Genomic DNA, 12500 nt, shown 5'->3' with positions numbered 1-12500 from the left:
TGTTCATTGTTCATTCTCTGAACTCTCATCATTTCATTCATAAAGATTTTAGGCAACTATTGGTACAGTAAACCCTTGACAAACCTCCTGCTTCCATACTCGAACACTGTTTAATTCAGTTATAAAGATATTTCATCTCTCTCTATGGCTCATCAACTATATTATGTAATCTCAGCACCTATATCAATTTTACAGTGCTGTAATCTTTTCCTATGTCCTTGTATTATTATTATTATTATTATTATTATTATTATTATTATTATAATTATTAGCTAAGCTACAACCCTAGTTGGAAAAGCAGGATGCTATAAGCCCAGAGGCTCCAACAGGGAAAATAGCCCAGTGAGGAAAGGAAAAATTGAAAATAGAATATTTTAAGAAGAGTAACAACATTAAAATAAATATCTCCTATGTAAACTATAAATACTTAAACAAAACAAGAGGAGGAAAGAGAGAGAGAATAGTGTGCTCGAGTGTACCCTCAAGCAAGAGAACTCTAACCCAAGACAGTGGAAGACCATGGTACAGAGGCTATGGCATTATATTATTATTATTATTACTAGCTAAGCTACAACCCTATTTGGAAAAGCAGGATGCTATAAACCCAGAGGCTCCAACAGGGAAAATAGCCCAGTGAGGAAAGGAAAAATGGAAAATAGAATATTTTAAGAAGAGTTACAACATTGAAATAAATATCTCCTATGTAAACTATAAAAACTTAAACAAAACAAGAGGAGGAAAAAGAGAGAGAATAGTGTGCTCGAGTGTACCCTCAAGCAAGGGGACTCTAACCCAAGACAGCGGAAGACCATGGTGCAGAGGCTATGGCACTACCCAAGACTAGAGAACAATGGTTTGATTTTGGAGTGTCCTTCTCCTAGAAGAGCTATGTAATGGTTCTTATTCTTTTAAAATCCTCAAAAACAACTTTTATGATACACTTCTGTGTCTTAAGAAATTATGTTTTACCGTATCAGTTCTTTATTTACCCGTTGAGATACTCCCGCTAGAGAGTTATGGGGTCTTTTGACTGGCCAGACAGTACTACATTGGATCCTTCTCTCTGGTTACGGTTCATTTTCACTTTGCCTACACATACATTGAATAGTCTAGCATATTCTTTACAGATTCTCCTCTGTCCTCAGACACCTGACAACACTGATTACCAAACAATTCTTCTTCACCCAAGTGGTTAACTACTGTACTCTAATTGTTCAGTGGCTACTTTCCTCTTGGTAAGGGTAGAAGAGACTCTTTAGCTATGGTAAGAAGCTCTTCTTGAAGAAGGACACTCCAAAATCAAACCATTGTTCTCTTGTCTTGGATAGTGCCATACCCTCTGTACCCTGGTCTTCCACTGTCTAGGGTTAGAGTTCTTTTGCTTGAGGGTACACTCAGGCACACTATTTTATCTGATGTCTCTTTCTCTTGTTTTGTTAAAGTTTTTTATAGTTTATATAGGAAATATTTATTTAGATGATGTTACTGTTCTGGAAATATATTTTTCCTTGTTTCCTATCCTCATTGGGTTATTTTTCCTGTTGGGCCCCCTGGGCTTATAGCATCGTGCTTTTCCAACTAGGGTTGTAGCTTAGGAAGTAATAATAATAATAATAATAATAATAATAATATCGTGCTAAATGAAAATCATGACCCATGCTTTTACTCTAATACTAAAGTCATGGACTTATAATTCATAGAATTTTCTTCAGCACCATCCACCCTCTCACCAATCCTTTGAAACTTTTCCCTCTTGAACAAATACCTTACACATACTGGTCAGTCACTCGGATATATTGCCAGCAACTACTTTACCTCCCTTACTGCTTCTTTTCTTTTATCTTGCTATCCAACCACTTTTAACTTTTTCATTTGCCATTGCAATAGTCCGCCTGCCCCCCCCCCCCAGTTGCACTACTGGGCTGAGTGGCATTCACTGCCCCAGTGCTGGGCTGTATGACACCAAGATTTATAATTCAAATATAAGTTTTTTTTTTTTATTTATTACTTTAATTATTTCTTTTAATATAATTCTGGAAGACGATTCATTAAGAATTCTTTTCATAAGAATTGCCACTGCTTAGTATTTCATCAGCACCTTCATTTCTGCCATATTATTACAGGTGGAATTTTATTCTTTTTCTTACTTTTTCCTTAGAGGGCCTAAAAATTCAATGAGGTTTCATTGCACGGCTATCTGCATTTGATATATATATATATATATATATATATATATATTTGTATAATGTATACATATATATATATATGTATATATAAATATGTATACATATATATGTATGTATATATATATATATATATATATATATATATATATATGTATGTGTGTGTGTGTGTGTTGTGTGTATGTATATAATATATACATATCTATAAATAATGATGTGGGGCTTGGATATGTTAAGGGGTATACGAAACTACCATCAATTACAGATCGCTTTTTTGGAAGAATATTCTCGAAGAGACCTTTTTATGAATTTTGATTCTATCAGAATTTTTTTTCATTATTAGCTCATTACTCTTATTCTTGCTTTCCTGTTGTTGGATGCAGAACTCAACTTTCTTCTGCGTTCTAAATATTTTGTAATCTGTAGGACAAGAGCTCTGAAAGTGTAGCTCAAGCCCTGTCCCCACGATCGAGCATGCCCGACGGGCAAACAGTGTTACCAGGACACAATAGTTAGTGAAAATGAGGGTTTTTGACGTCAGAAGCGGGTAAACTAAAGGCAGGGATCTGGCAACACTGTATGATGCCAGATCCCTGTCTGTGGTTTTCCGGCTTCTGACGTCATTAACCCTCATCCTTACTAACTATTGTGGTCTGGCCCTAGGGGCTAGACACATCGTCAAAAAGCCCCTGTCCGGAGAGAAGCTCTGGGCAATCTAAAGAAGAAGAAGAATTGTGGTCTGGTATCACTGTTTGCCCGTCGGGCATGCTCGATCGTGTGGACAGGGCTTTAGAATGTCTCAAGATGTTAACACTTAGAAATGTTTGAAAGCGAAAACCGACTTGTGGTTACCTGAATACGATTCTAGTTAGAAATTGTAGGTTAACTAATTGTCAATTTTAGTTGGAAACTGCCGGTTACTTAAATGCAATCTTATGTAAAGATTGCTGTTTACCTGAATGCAATTTTAGGCTGGAACTTCTGTTTACCCAAATGCAACTTAAGCATGACATTGTTGTTTACCTGAATGCAAGTTTAGGTTGAAACTGATGGTTACGTGAATGCAATCTTATGTAAAAATTGCTGTTTACCTGAATGCAATTTTAGGCTGGAACTTCTGTTTAACCGAATGCAATTTAAGCTTGACACTGTTGTTTACCTGAATGCAAGTTTAGGTTGAAATTGTTTGTTACCTGAATGCAATTCTAGGTTAAATCTGCTATTTACCTGAATGCAATTGTGTTGAAACTTCTGTTTACCTGAAGGCAATTGTGTTGAAACTTGTGTTTACCTGAATGCAATTTCAGGTTGAAACTTCTGTTTACCTGAATGCAATTGTGTTGAAACTTCTGTTTACCTGAATGGAATTTCAGGTTGAAATTTCTGTTTACCTGAATGCAATCGTGTTGAAACTTCTGTTTACCTGAATGCAATTTCAGGTTGAAACTTCTGTTTACCTGAATGCAATTTCAGGTTAAAACTGCTTTTTACCTGAATGCAATTCTATGTTGAAATTGCTGTTTACCTGAGTGAAATTTTAGGTTGAAATTAATGTTTACCTGAATGCAAATCTATGTTGAAATTTCTGTTTACCTGAATGCAAATCTATGTTGAAATTGCTGTTTAGCTGAATGCAAATCTATGTTGAAACTGCTGTTTACCTGAATGCAATTCTAGGTTAAAACTGCTATTTTCCTGAATGCAATTGTGTTGAAACTTCTGTTTACCTGAATGCAATTTCAGGTTGAAACTGCTGTTTACCTGAATGCAATTCTATGTTGAAATTGCTGTTTACCTGAGTGAAATTTTAGGTTGAAATTACTGTTTACCTGAATGCAATTGTGTTGAAACTTTTGTTTACCTGAATGCAATTTCAGGTTGAAACTGCTGTTTACCTGAGTGAAATTTTAGGTTAAAATTGCTGTTTACCTGAGTGAAATTTTAGGCTGAAATTACTGTTTACCTGAATGCAAATCTATGTTGAAATTGCTGTTTACCCGAGTGCAGTTTCAAGTTGAAATTGCTGTTTACCTGAGTGCAATATTAGGTTGAAACAACCGTTTACCTGTATGCAATTCTATGTTGAAATTGCTGTTTACCCGAGGGAAATTTTAGGTTGAAATTACTGTTTACCTGAATGCAATATTAGGTCGAAACTCTTGGTTACCTGAATGCAATTCTTTGTTGAAAACTTTCTTATCTAAATTTTTTTTCTTTTCATTTCTGTACAATTTATTTTTTTCCTCCGTTTTGTTTTATTTTGGTATTGAAAAACTAGAACAAGTTACTGTGATTCGTTGCTTATGGAAATAGTGTTAATTAATTATTAAAACCATCAACTTTCCAATCACAAATTTCTTTTGGTTCCTCTAAACTATTTTCAAATCATATGTTTTTCCTCTTTTCACTTCTCAAACTATTCATCATCTCCTCCTACGCCTATTGACGCAAAGGGCCTCGGTTAGATTTCGCCAGTCGTCTCTATCTTGAGCTTTTAATTTAATACTTCTATATTAATCATTTACTACTTCACGCTTCATAGCCCTCAGCCATTTAGGCCTGGGTCTTCCAACTCTTCTAGTGCCTTGTGGAGCCCAATTAAAAGTTTGGTGAACTAATCTCTCTTGGGCGGTGCGAAGAGCGTGCCCAAACCATCTCCATCTACCCCTCATCATGATCTCATCCACATATGGCACTCGAGCAATCTCTCTTATAGTTTCATTTCTAAAACTATTACTGAGGTTTTATATTTTGAATGAGAGAGAGAGAGAGAGAGAGAGAGAGAGAGAGAGAGAGAGAGAGAGAGACCAATCAAAGGGTTAAAGTACAATGTGGTATTTAGGGGGATAAACTTTTTAATTGAAATTCATTTCCCTGATTCATTACTAAATAGTTAAAATAACAGTTTTATCAATATAGACATGACTTTTATTGATCAATTTAATTTATTACATGATCTGTACAGCTAATCAAAAATCACATATTTATAATTTTTAAATTGTTTATCATCTTTACATATATGTATATTTTTTATTATTTTTTAGGATATTTATTGTTTGTTTGTTTCTTTGTTTGCTGATATAATTGTTTATATATTGGTAGTTTAATGTTTTAAGTGTTTAAAGGTCGCTCTTGAATGGCAGAGGCAAGGGACAGTAACATTGCCCTATCAAGCAGGACAATGCCCTAGAGACTGACCATATATACAATGATCAGCACCCAAGACCCCTCTCCACCCATGCTAGGATCAAGGAGGGCCAGGCAATGGCTGCTGAGGACTTAGCAGATAGACCTATAGGCTCTCCCAAAACCCCCATCCTTAGCTCAGAAGGATGGTGAGGTTGTAGCTACCAAAGGAACTAACGAGTTAGCGGGACTCGAAGCCCAGTCTGGCGTTCACTATTCAGGGACGTTACCACGTCGGACACCACAACCGTGGCATTATAATTTTCCAATTAGGGTTGTAGCTTGGATGATAATAATGATATTAATAGATGTTGAAATATTAATATTTATGTTTATCTTTATACGTATGTCATTTGAAGAGATAATCGTATATTGTGGTGGCCGACGTGGTAACGTCCCTAGTGAACACCACACTGGGGTTCGAGTCCTGCTCAAACTCGTTAGTTTCTTTGGTCGCTGCAACCTCACCATCCTTGTGAGCTAAGGACGGCGGGTTTGGGGGAGCCTATAGGTCTATCTGCTGAGTCATCAGCAGCCATTGCCTGACCCTCCTTGGTCCTAGGCTTTGGCGATGATCATATGTATATATGGATAGTCTCTAGGGCATTGTGCTGCTTGATATGGCAATCTCACTGTCCCTTGCTTCTGCCATTCATGAGCGGCCTTTAAACCTTTATTTCACCCAGAAATCCATTATTCTCAGAGATACCAACAGAGATAGCAACTAAGATTAATACATCTTTTAATATTCTACAGTTTGTTTTGTCTTAATTAAACGCTGAGATAAATAAAGAGGTATCTAGACAAGCAGTACCTACTGCTCTACAGTTTTCATAACATCTAATTTCTTCTTAGGAGATAAAATATATTATATACTTCGATTATATCTATCCGTTTACTACGCTTAGGGTTAAATTGTATTCTCGAGGCGATGGTCATTTGCTAGCCAGGGTGCCTACAATGTTCTTATTATCAAGAATATAATATTTAGTATTTTATTATCTTATTTTGCATCATGATAAGGCCAGGCCTTTTGTAAATATTTTGGAAAAAAGATTTGAAACTTTGTCTAGTCAATTTCTGTTGGACGCAGTATCAAGAATGTAATTTTTAGTATTTCATTATTTTATTTTGCATCAGGACAAGTTGACCTTAGATGTTTTTACCAGGATAATCTGACCTTACAGGGCCAGACCTTTTTTAAAAAGATTTGAAACTTTGTACAGTAAATTTCTGTTGGACGCAGCATCAAGAATATAATTTTTAGGATTTCTAAATTTTATTTTGCATCATGATAACTTGACCTTTGATGTTCTTACTAGGAAAATCTGACCTTACAGGGCCAGGCCTTTTGGAAAATGATTTGAAACTCTTTTGCATCATGATAAGTTGACCTTTAGTGTGCTTACCAGGATAATCTGACCTTACAGAGCTAGACCTTTTGGAAAAAGATTTGAAACTTTTTTGCATCAGGATAAGTTGACCTTTGATATGTTTACCAGGTTAATCTGACCTTACAGGGCCAGACCTTTTGGAAAAATATTTGAAATTTTCTACAGTCAATTTCTGTTGGACCCATCGAATTGCTCTTAATCAACGAAGAAATTTGGCTCTAAACTGAAATTTGAAGTGACGAAAATATTGAATGACTCGTGGCACCATCACTAAGCATGGCCACGCCTTGGATCAATGTCCTCCTCAAAATCTGCTTTTGGAATATTTTTTTTTTATTTCCCAGTATCTCTTAGCGTTTCCCCGTCTCCATCATGCGCATCAAGAGGTTCAAAGTTTTGTCCATGTTCTGGGAACAAGAGCCAGATCCTTTGCAAGACCTGAAAGAAGAAGAAGTGTGTTTACATATTGTTTTTATTTTGGTGGGTACATAAGTGAGGTCTGTGTCTGATAGAAGTGTGTTTACATATAGTTTTTATTTTGGTGGGTACATAAGTGAGGTCTGTGTCTGAAAGAAGAAGTGTGTTTACATATTGTTTTTATTTTGGTGGGTACATAAGTGAGATCTGTGTCTGAAAGAATTTTGTTTACATATTGTTTTTATTTTGGTGAGTACATAAGTGAGGTCTGTGTCAGAAAGAAGTGTGTTTACATATTGTTTTTATTTTGGTGGGTACATAAGTGAGATCTGTGTCTGAAAGAAGTGTTTACATATTGTTTTTATTTTGGTGGGTTCATAAGTGAGGCCCATGTCTGAAAGAATTTTGTTTGCATATTGTTTTTAGTTTGATGGGTACATAAGTGAGGTCTGTGTCTGAAAGAAGTGTGTTTACATATTGTTTTTGTTTTGGTGGGTACATAAGTGAGGTCTGTGTCTGAAAGAATTTTGTTTACATATTGTTTTTATTTTGGTGAGTACATAAGTGAGATCTGTGTCTGAAAGAATTTTGTTTACATATTGTTTTTATTTTGGTGAGTACATAAGTGAGGTCTGTGTCAGAAAGAAGTGTGTTTACATATTGTTTTTATTTTGGTGGGTACATAAGTGAGATCTGTGTCTGAAAGAAGTGTTTACATATTGTTTTTATTTTGGTGGGTACATAAGTGAGGTGTCTGAAAGAAGAAGTGTGTTTACGTATTGTTTTTATTTTGGTGGGTGCATAAGTGAGGTCTGTGTCTGAAAGAATTTTGTTTGCATATTGTTTTTATTTTGGTGGGTACATAAGTGAGGTCTGTGTCTTAAAGAAGGTGTGTTTACATATTGTTTTTATTTTAGTGTGTACATAAGTAAGGTCTGTGTCTAAAGAAGAAGTGTGTTTACATATTGTTTTTATTTTGGTGGGTACATAAGTGAGGTCTGTGTCTTAAAGAAGGTGTGTTTACATATTGTTTTTATTTTGGTGGGACACATAAGTGAGGCATGTGTCTGAAAGAAATGTGTTTACATATTGTTTTTATTTTGGTGGGTACATAAGTGAGGTCTATGTCTGAAAGAATTTTGTTTACATATTGTTTTTATTTTGTTGGGTTCATAAGTGAGATCTGTGTCTGAAAGAAGAGTGTTTACATATTGTTTTTATTTTAGTGTGTACATAAGTGAGGTCTATGTCTGAAAGAATTTTGTTTACATATTGTTTTTATTTTGTTGGGTTCATAAGTGAGATCTGTGTCTGAAAGAAGTGTTTACATATTGTTTTTATTTTGGTGGGTACATAAGTGAGGTGTCTGAAAGAAGAAGTGTGTTTACGTATTGTTTTTATTTTGGTGGGTACATAAGTGAGGTCTGTGTCTTAAAGAATTTTGTTTGCATATTGTTTTTATTTTGGTGGGTACATAAGTGAGGTCTGTGTCTTAAAGAAGGTGTGTTTACATATTGTTTTTATTTTGGTGGGACACATAAGTGAGGCATGTGTCTGAAGGATTTGTGTTTACATATTGTTTTTATTGTGGTGTGTACATAAGTGAGGTCTATGTCTGAAAGAATTTTGTTTACATATTGTTTTTATTTTGTTGGGTTCATAAGTGAGATCTGTGTCTGAAAGAAGAGTGTTTACATATTGTTTTTATTTTAGTGTGTACATAAGTAAGGTCTGTGTCTAAAGAAGAAGTGTGTTTACATATTGTTTTTATTTTGGTGGGTACATAAGTGAGGTCTGTGTCTTAAAGAAGGTGTGTTTACATATTGTTTTTATTTTGGTGGGACACATAAGTGAGGCATGTGTCTGAAAGAAATGTGTTTACATATTGTTTTTATTTTGGTGGGTACATAAGTGAGTTCTGTGTCTGAAAGAAGTGTGTTTACATATTGTTTTTATTTTGGTGGGTACATAAGTGAGGTCTGTGTCTGGAAGAAGTGTTTACATATTGTTTTTATTTTGGTGGGTACATAAGTGAGTTCTGTGTCTGAAAGAAGTGTTTACATATTGTTTTTATTTTGGTGGGTACATAAGTGAGGTCTGTGTCTGGAAGAAGTGTGTTTACATATTGTTTTTATTTTGGTGGGTACATAAGTGAGGTCTGTGTCTGAAAGAAGTGTGTTTACAAATTGTTTTTATTTTGGTGGGTACATAAGTGAGATCTGTGTCTGAAAGAAGTGTTTACATATTGTTTTTATTTTGGTGGGTACATAAGTGAGGTCTGTGTCTGGAAGAAGTGTGTTTACATATTGTTTTTATTTTGGTGGGTACATAAGTGAGTTCTGTGTCTGAAAGAAGTGTGTTTACAAATTGTTTTTATTTTGGTGGGTACATAAGTGAGATCTGTGTCTGAAAGAAGTGTTTACATATTGTTTTTATTTTGGTGGGTACATAAGTGAGGTCTGTGTCTGGAAGAAGTGTGTTTACATATTGTTTTTATTTTGGTGGGTACATAAGTGAGGTCTGTGTCTGAAAGAAGTGTGTTTACATTTTGTTTTTATTTTGGTGGGTACATAAGTGAGGCATGTGTCTGAAAGAAATGTGTTTACATATTGTTTTTATTTTGGTGGGTACATAAGTGAGGTCTGTGTCTGAAAGAAGTGTGTTTACATTTTGTTTTTATTTTGGTGGGTACATAAGTGAGGCATGTGTCTGAAAGAAATGTGTTTACATATTGTTTTTATTTTGGTGGGTACATAAGTGAGGTCTGTGTCTGGAAGAAGTGTGTTTACATATTGTTTTTATTTTGGTGGGTACATAAGTGAGTTCTGTGTCTGAAAGAAGTGTGTTTACAAATTGTTTTTATTTTGGTGGGTACATAAGTGAGATCTGTGTCTGAAAGAAGTGTTTACATATTGTTTTTATTTTGGTGGGTACATAAGTGAGGTCTGTGTCTGGAAGAAGTGTGTTTACATATTGTTTTTATTTTGGTGGGTACATAAGTGAGGTCTGTGTCTGAAAGAAGTGTGTTTACATTTTGTTTTTATTTTGGTGGGTACATAAGTGAGGCATGTGTCTGAAAGAAATGTGTTTACATATTGTTTTTATTTTGGTGGGTACATAAGTGAGGTCTGTGTCTGAAAGAAGTGTGTTTACATTTTGTTTTTATTTTGGTGGGTATATAAGTGAGGTCTGTGTCTGAAAGAAGTGTGTTTACATTTTGTTTTTATTTTGGTGGGTACATAAGTGAGGTGTCTGAAAGAAGAAGTGTGTTTACGTATTGTTTTTATTTTGGTGGGTGCATAAGTGAGGTCTGTGTCTGAAAGAATTTTGTTTGCATATTGTTTTTATTTTGGTGGGTACATAAGTGAGGTCTGTGTCTTAAAGAAGGTGTGTTTACATATTGTTTTTATTTTAGTGTGTACATAAGTAAGGTCTGTGTCTAAAGAAGAAGTGTGTTTACATATTGTTTTTATTTTGGTGGGTACATAAGTGAGGTCTGTGTCTTAAAGAAGGTGTGTTTACATATTGTTTTTATTTTGGTGGGACACATAAGTGAGGCATGTGTCTGAAAGAAATGTGTTTACATATTGTTTTTATTTTGGTGGGTACATAAGTGAGGTCTGTGTCTGAAAGAAGTGTGTTTACATTTTGTTTTTATTTTGGTGGGTATATAAGTGAGGTCTGTGTCTGAAAGAATTTTGTTTACATATTGTTTTTATTTTGGTGGGTACATAAGTGAGGTCTGTGTCTGATAGAAGTGTGTTTACATATTGTTTTTAGTTTGATGGGTACATAAGTGAGATCTGTGTCTGAAAGAAGTGTGTTTACATATTGATTTTATTTTGGTGGGTACATAAGTGAGGTTTATGTCTGGAAGAATTTTGTTTACATATTGTTTTTATTTTGGTGGGTACATAAGAAAGATCTGTGTCTGAAAGATGAAGTGTGTTTACATATTGATTTTATTTTGGTGGGTACATAAGTGAGGTTTGTGTCTGGAAGAATTTTGTTTACATATTGTTTTTATTTTGGTGGGTACATAAGAAAGATGTGTCTGAAAGAAGAAGAGTGTTTACAAATTGTTTTTATTTTGGTGGGTACATAAGTGAGGTCTGTGTCATCATCATCATCATCATCATCATCATCATCATCATCATCAGCTAAGCTACAACCCTAGATGGAAAAGCAGGATGCTCTAAGCCCAAGAACCCCAACTGGGAAAAATAGCCTAGTTACGAGAGGAAATAAACTGTAATGAACAATCAGAATTAAATATTTTAAGAACAGTAACAACATTCAATTAGATCTTTCATGCATAAACTATAAAAGCTTCAAAACAACAAAGAAGAGATACAAGAAAGAATAGTGTGGCCGAGTGTCCCCTCAATCAAGGAAACTCTACTTGTTGTTATTCACCTGAGGGGTTACTGTACTGTAATTGTTCAGTGGCCACTTTCCTCTTGGTAAGGGTAGAAGAGATTCCTTAGCTATGGTAAGCAGCTCTTCTAGAAGGACACTCCAAAATCAAACCATTTTTCTTTAGTCTTGGGTAGTGCCATAGCCTCTGTACCATGGTCTTCCACTGTCTTGGATTAGAGTTCTCTTGCTTGAGGGTACACTCGTGCACACTGTCCTATCTTATTTGTATTCCTCTTGTTTTGTTAAAGTTTTTTATAGTTTGTATAGGAGATATCTATTTTAATTTTTATACTCTTCTTAAAATATTTTATTTTTCCTTGTTTCCTTTCCTCATTGGGTTAATTTCCCTGTTGGAGCCCCTGGGCTTATAGGATCCTGCTTTTCCAACTAGGGTTGTAGCTTAGCAAATAATAATAATAATAATAGAAAACTTATATAAATCTACACGAAGCTCCTTCGTACCTTAGAGATCTATTCCACTCGTTTTGTGACGGAGGTCCTCTGATAGCAGCAGGATATATGGCTTCTTGTCCTACGTCAGCGATGCCGGCTTCACCTTCTGTCAGCTGGCGGGCGTAATGAGAATCCAACTGGCGAACTGAGGTGGGAATACTCATTCCTTGCCCTGCCCTGTTGACCAATCTCTGACCAAGCATGCGAGGGCGGTCGAAGAAGGTTGGCCTCAGAATGGGCTCGCCTTGCTTACGGTAGGGACCTGTCGAAATAGGTGGTTAGTTGGATTATGTCATAATAAATATGATCAATGGGGTCTTACATAGATTGGTGGATTAGTTAATTTGTTGTAAAAGAAGAAACTTGTTGAATCTTTGAAGTTAAGGATGTTGAAACAAGATGTTATGCAAGAAATGGTAATAAATTGGCTTACTTATTGTTTTACTGC

The 12500-nt window shown here is 35.2% G+C and overlaps 1 protein-coding gene across 1 annotated transcript in view; it reads right to left on the bottom strand.

Moving 5' to 3' along the window:
- Positions 1-6135: 6135 nt before the first annotated feature.
- LOC137636512 (uncharacterized) overlaps positions 6136-12500 on the bottom strand; it is a 6805-nt gene continuing 440 nt past the window's right edge. Inside the window, exons 2-3 of the mRNA XM_068368932.1 lie at positions 12062-12314; positions 6136-7201 (exon numbers count right to left, since the gene is read on the bottom strand). Of these exons, the coding sequence (XP_068225033.1) occupies positions 7114-7201; positions 12062-12314 (341 nt within the window). The 3' untranslated portion in view covers positions 6136-7113. The remainder of the gene's footprint in view (positions 7202-12061; positions 12315-12500) is intronic.

This window comes from Palaemon carinicauda, unplaced genomic scaffold (assembly GCF_036898095.1).
Source record: "Palaemon carinicauda isolate YSFRI2023 unplaced genomic scaffold, ASM3689809v2 scaffold316, whole genome shotgun sequence".
Taxonomy (NCBI): domain Eukaryota; kingdom Metazoa; phylum Arthropoda; class Malacostraca; order Decapoda; family Palaemonidae; genus Palaemon; species Palaemon carinicauda.
This window is presented reverse-complemented; position numbering and strand designations above follow the sequence as displayed.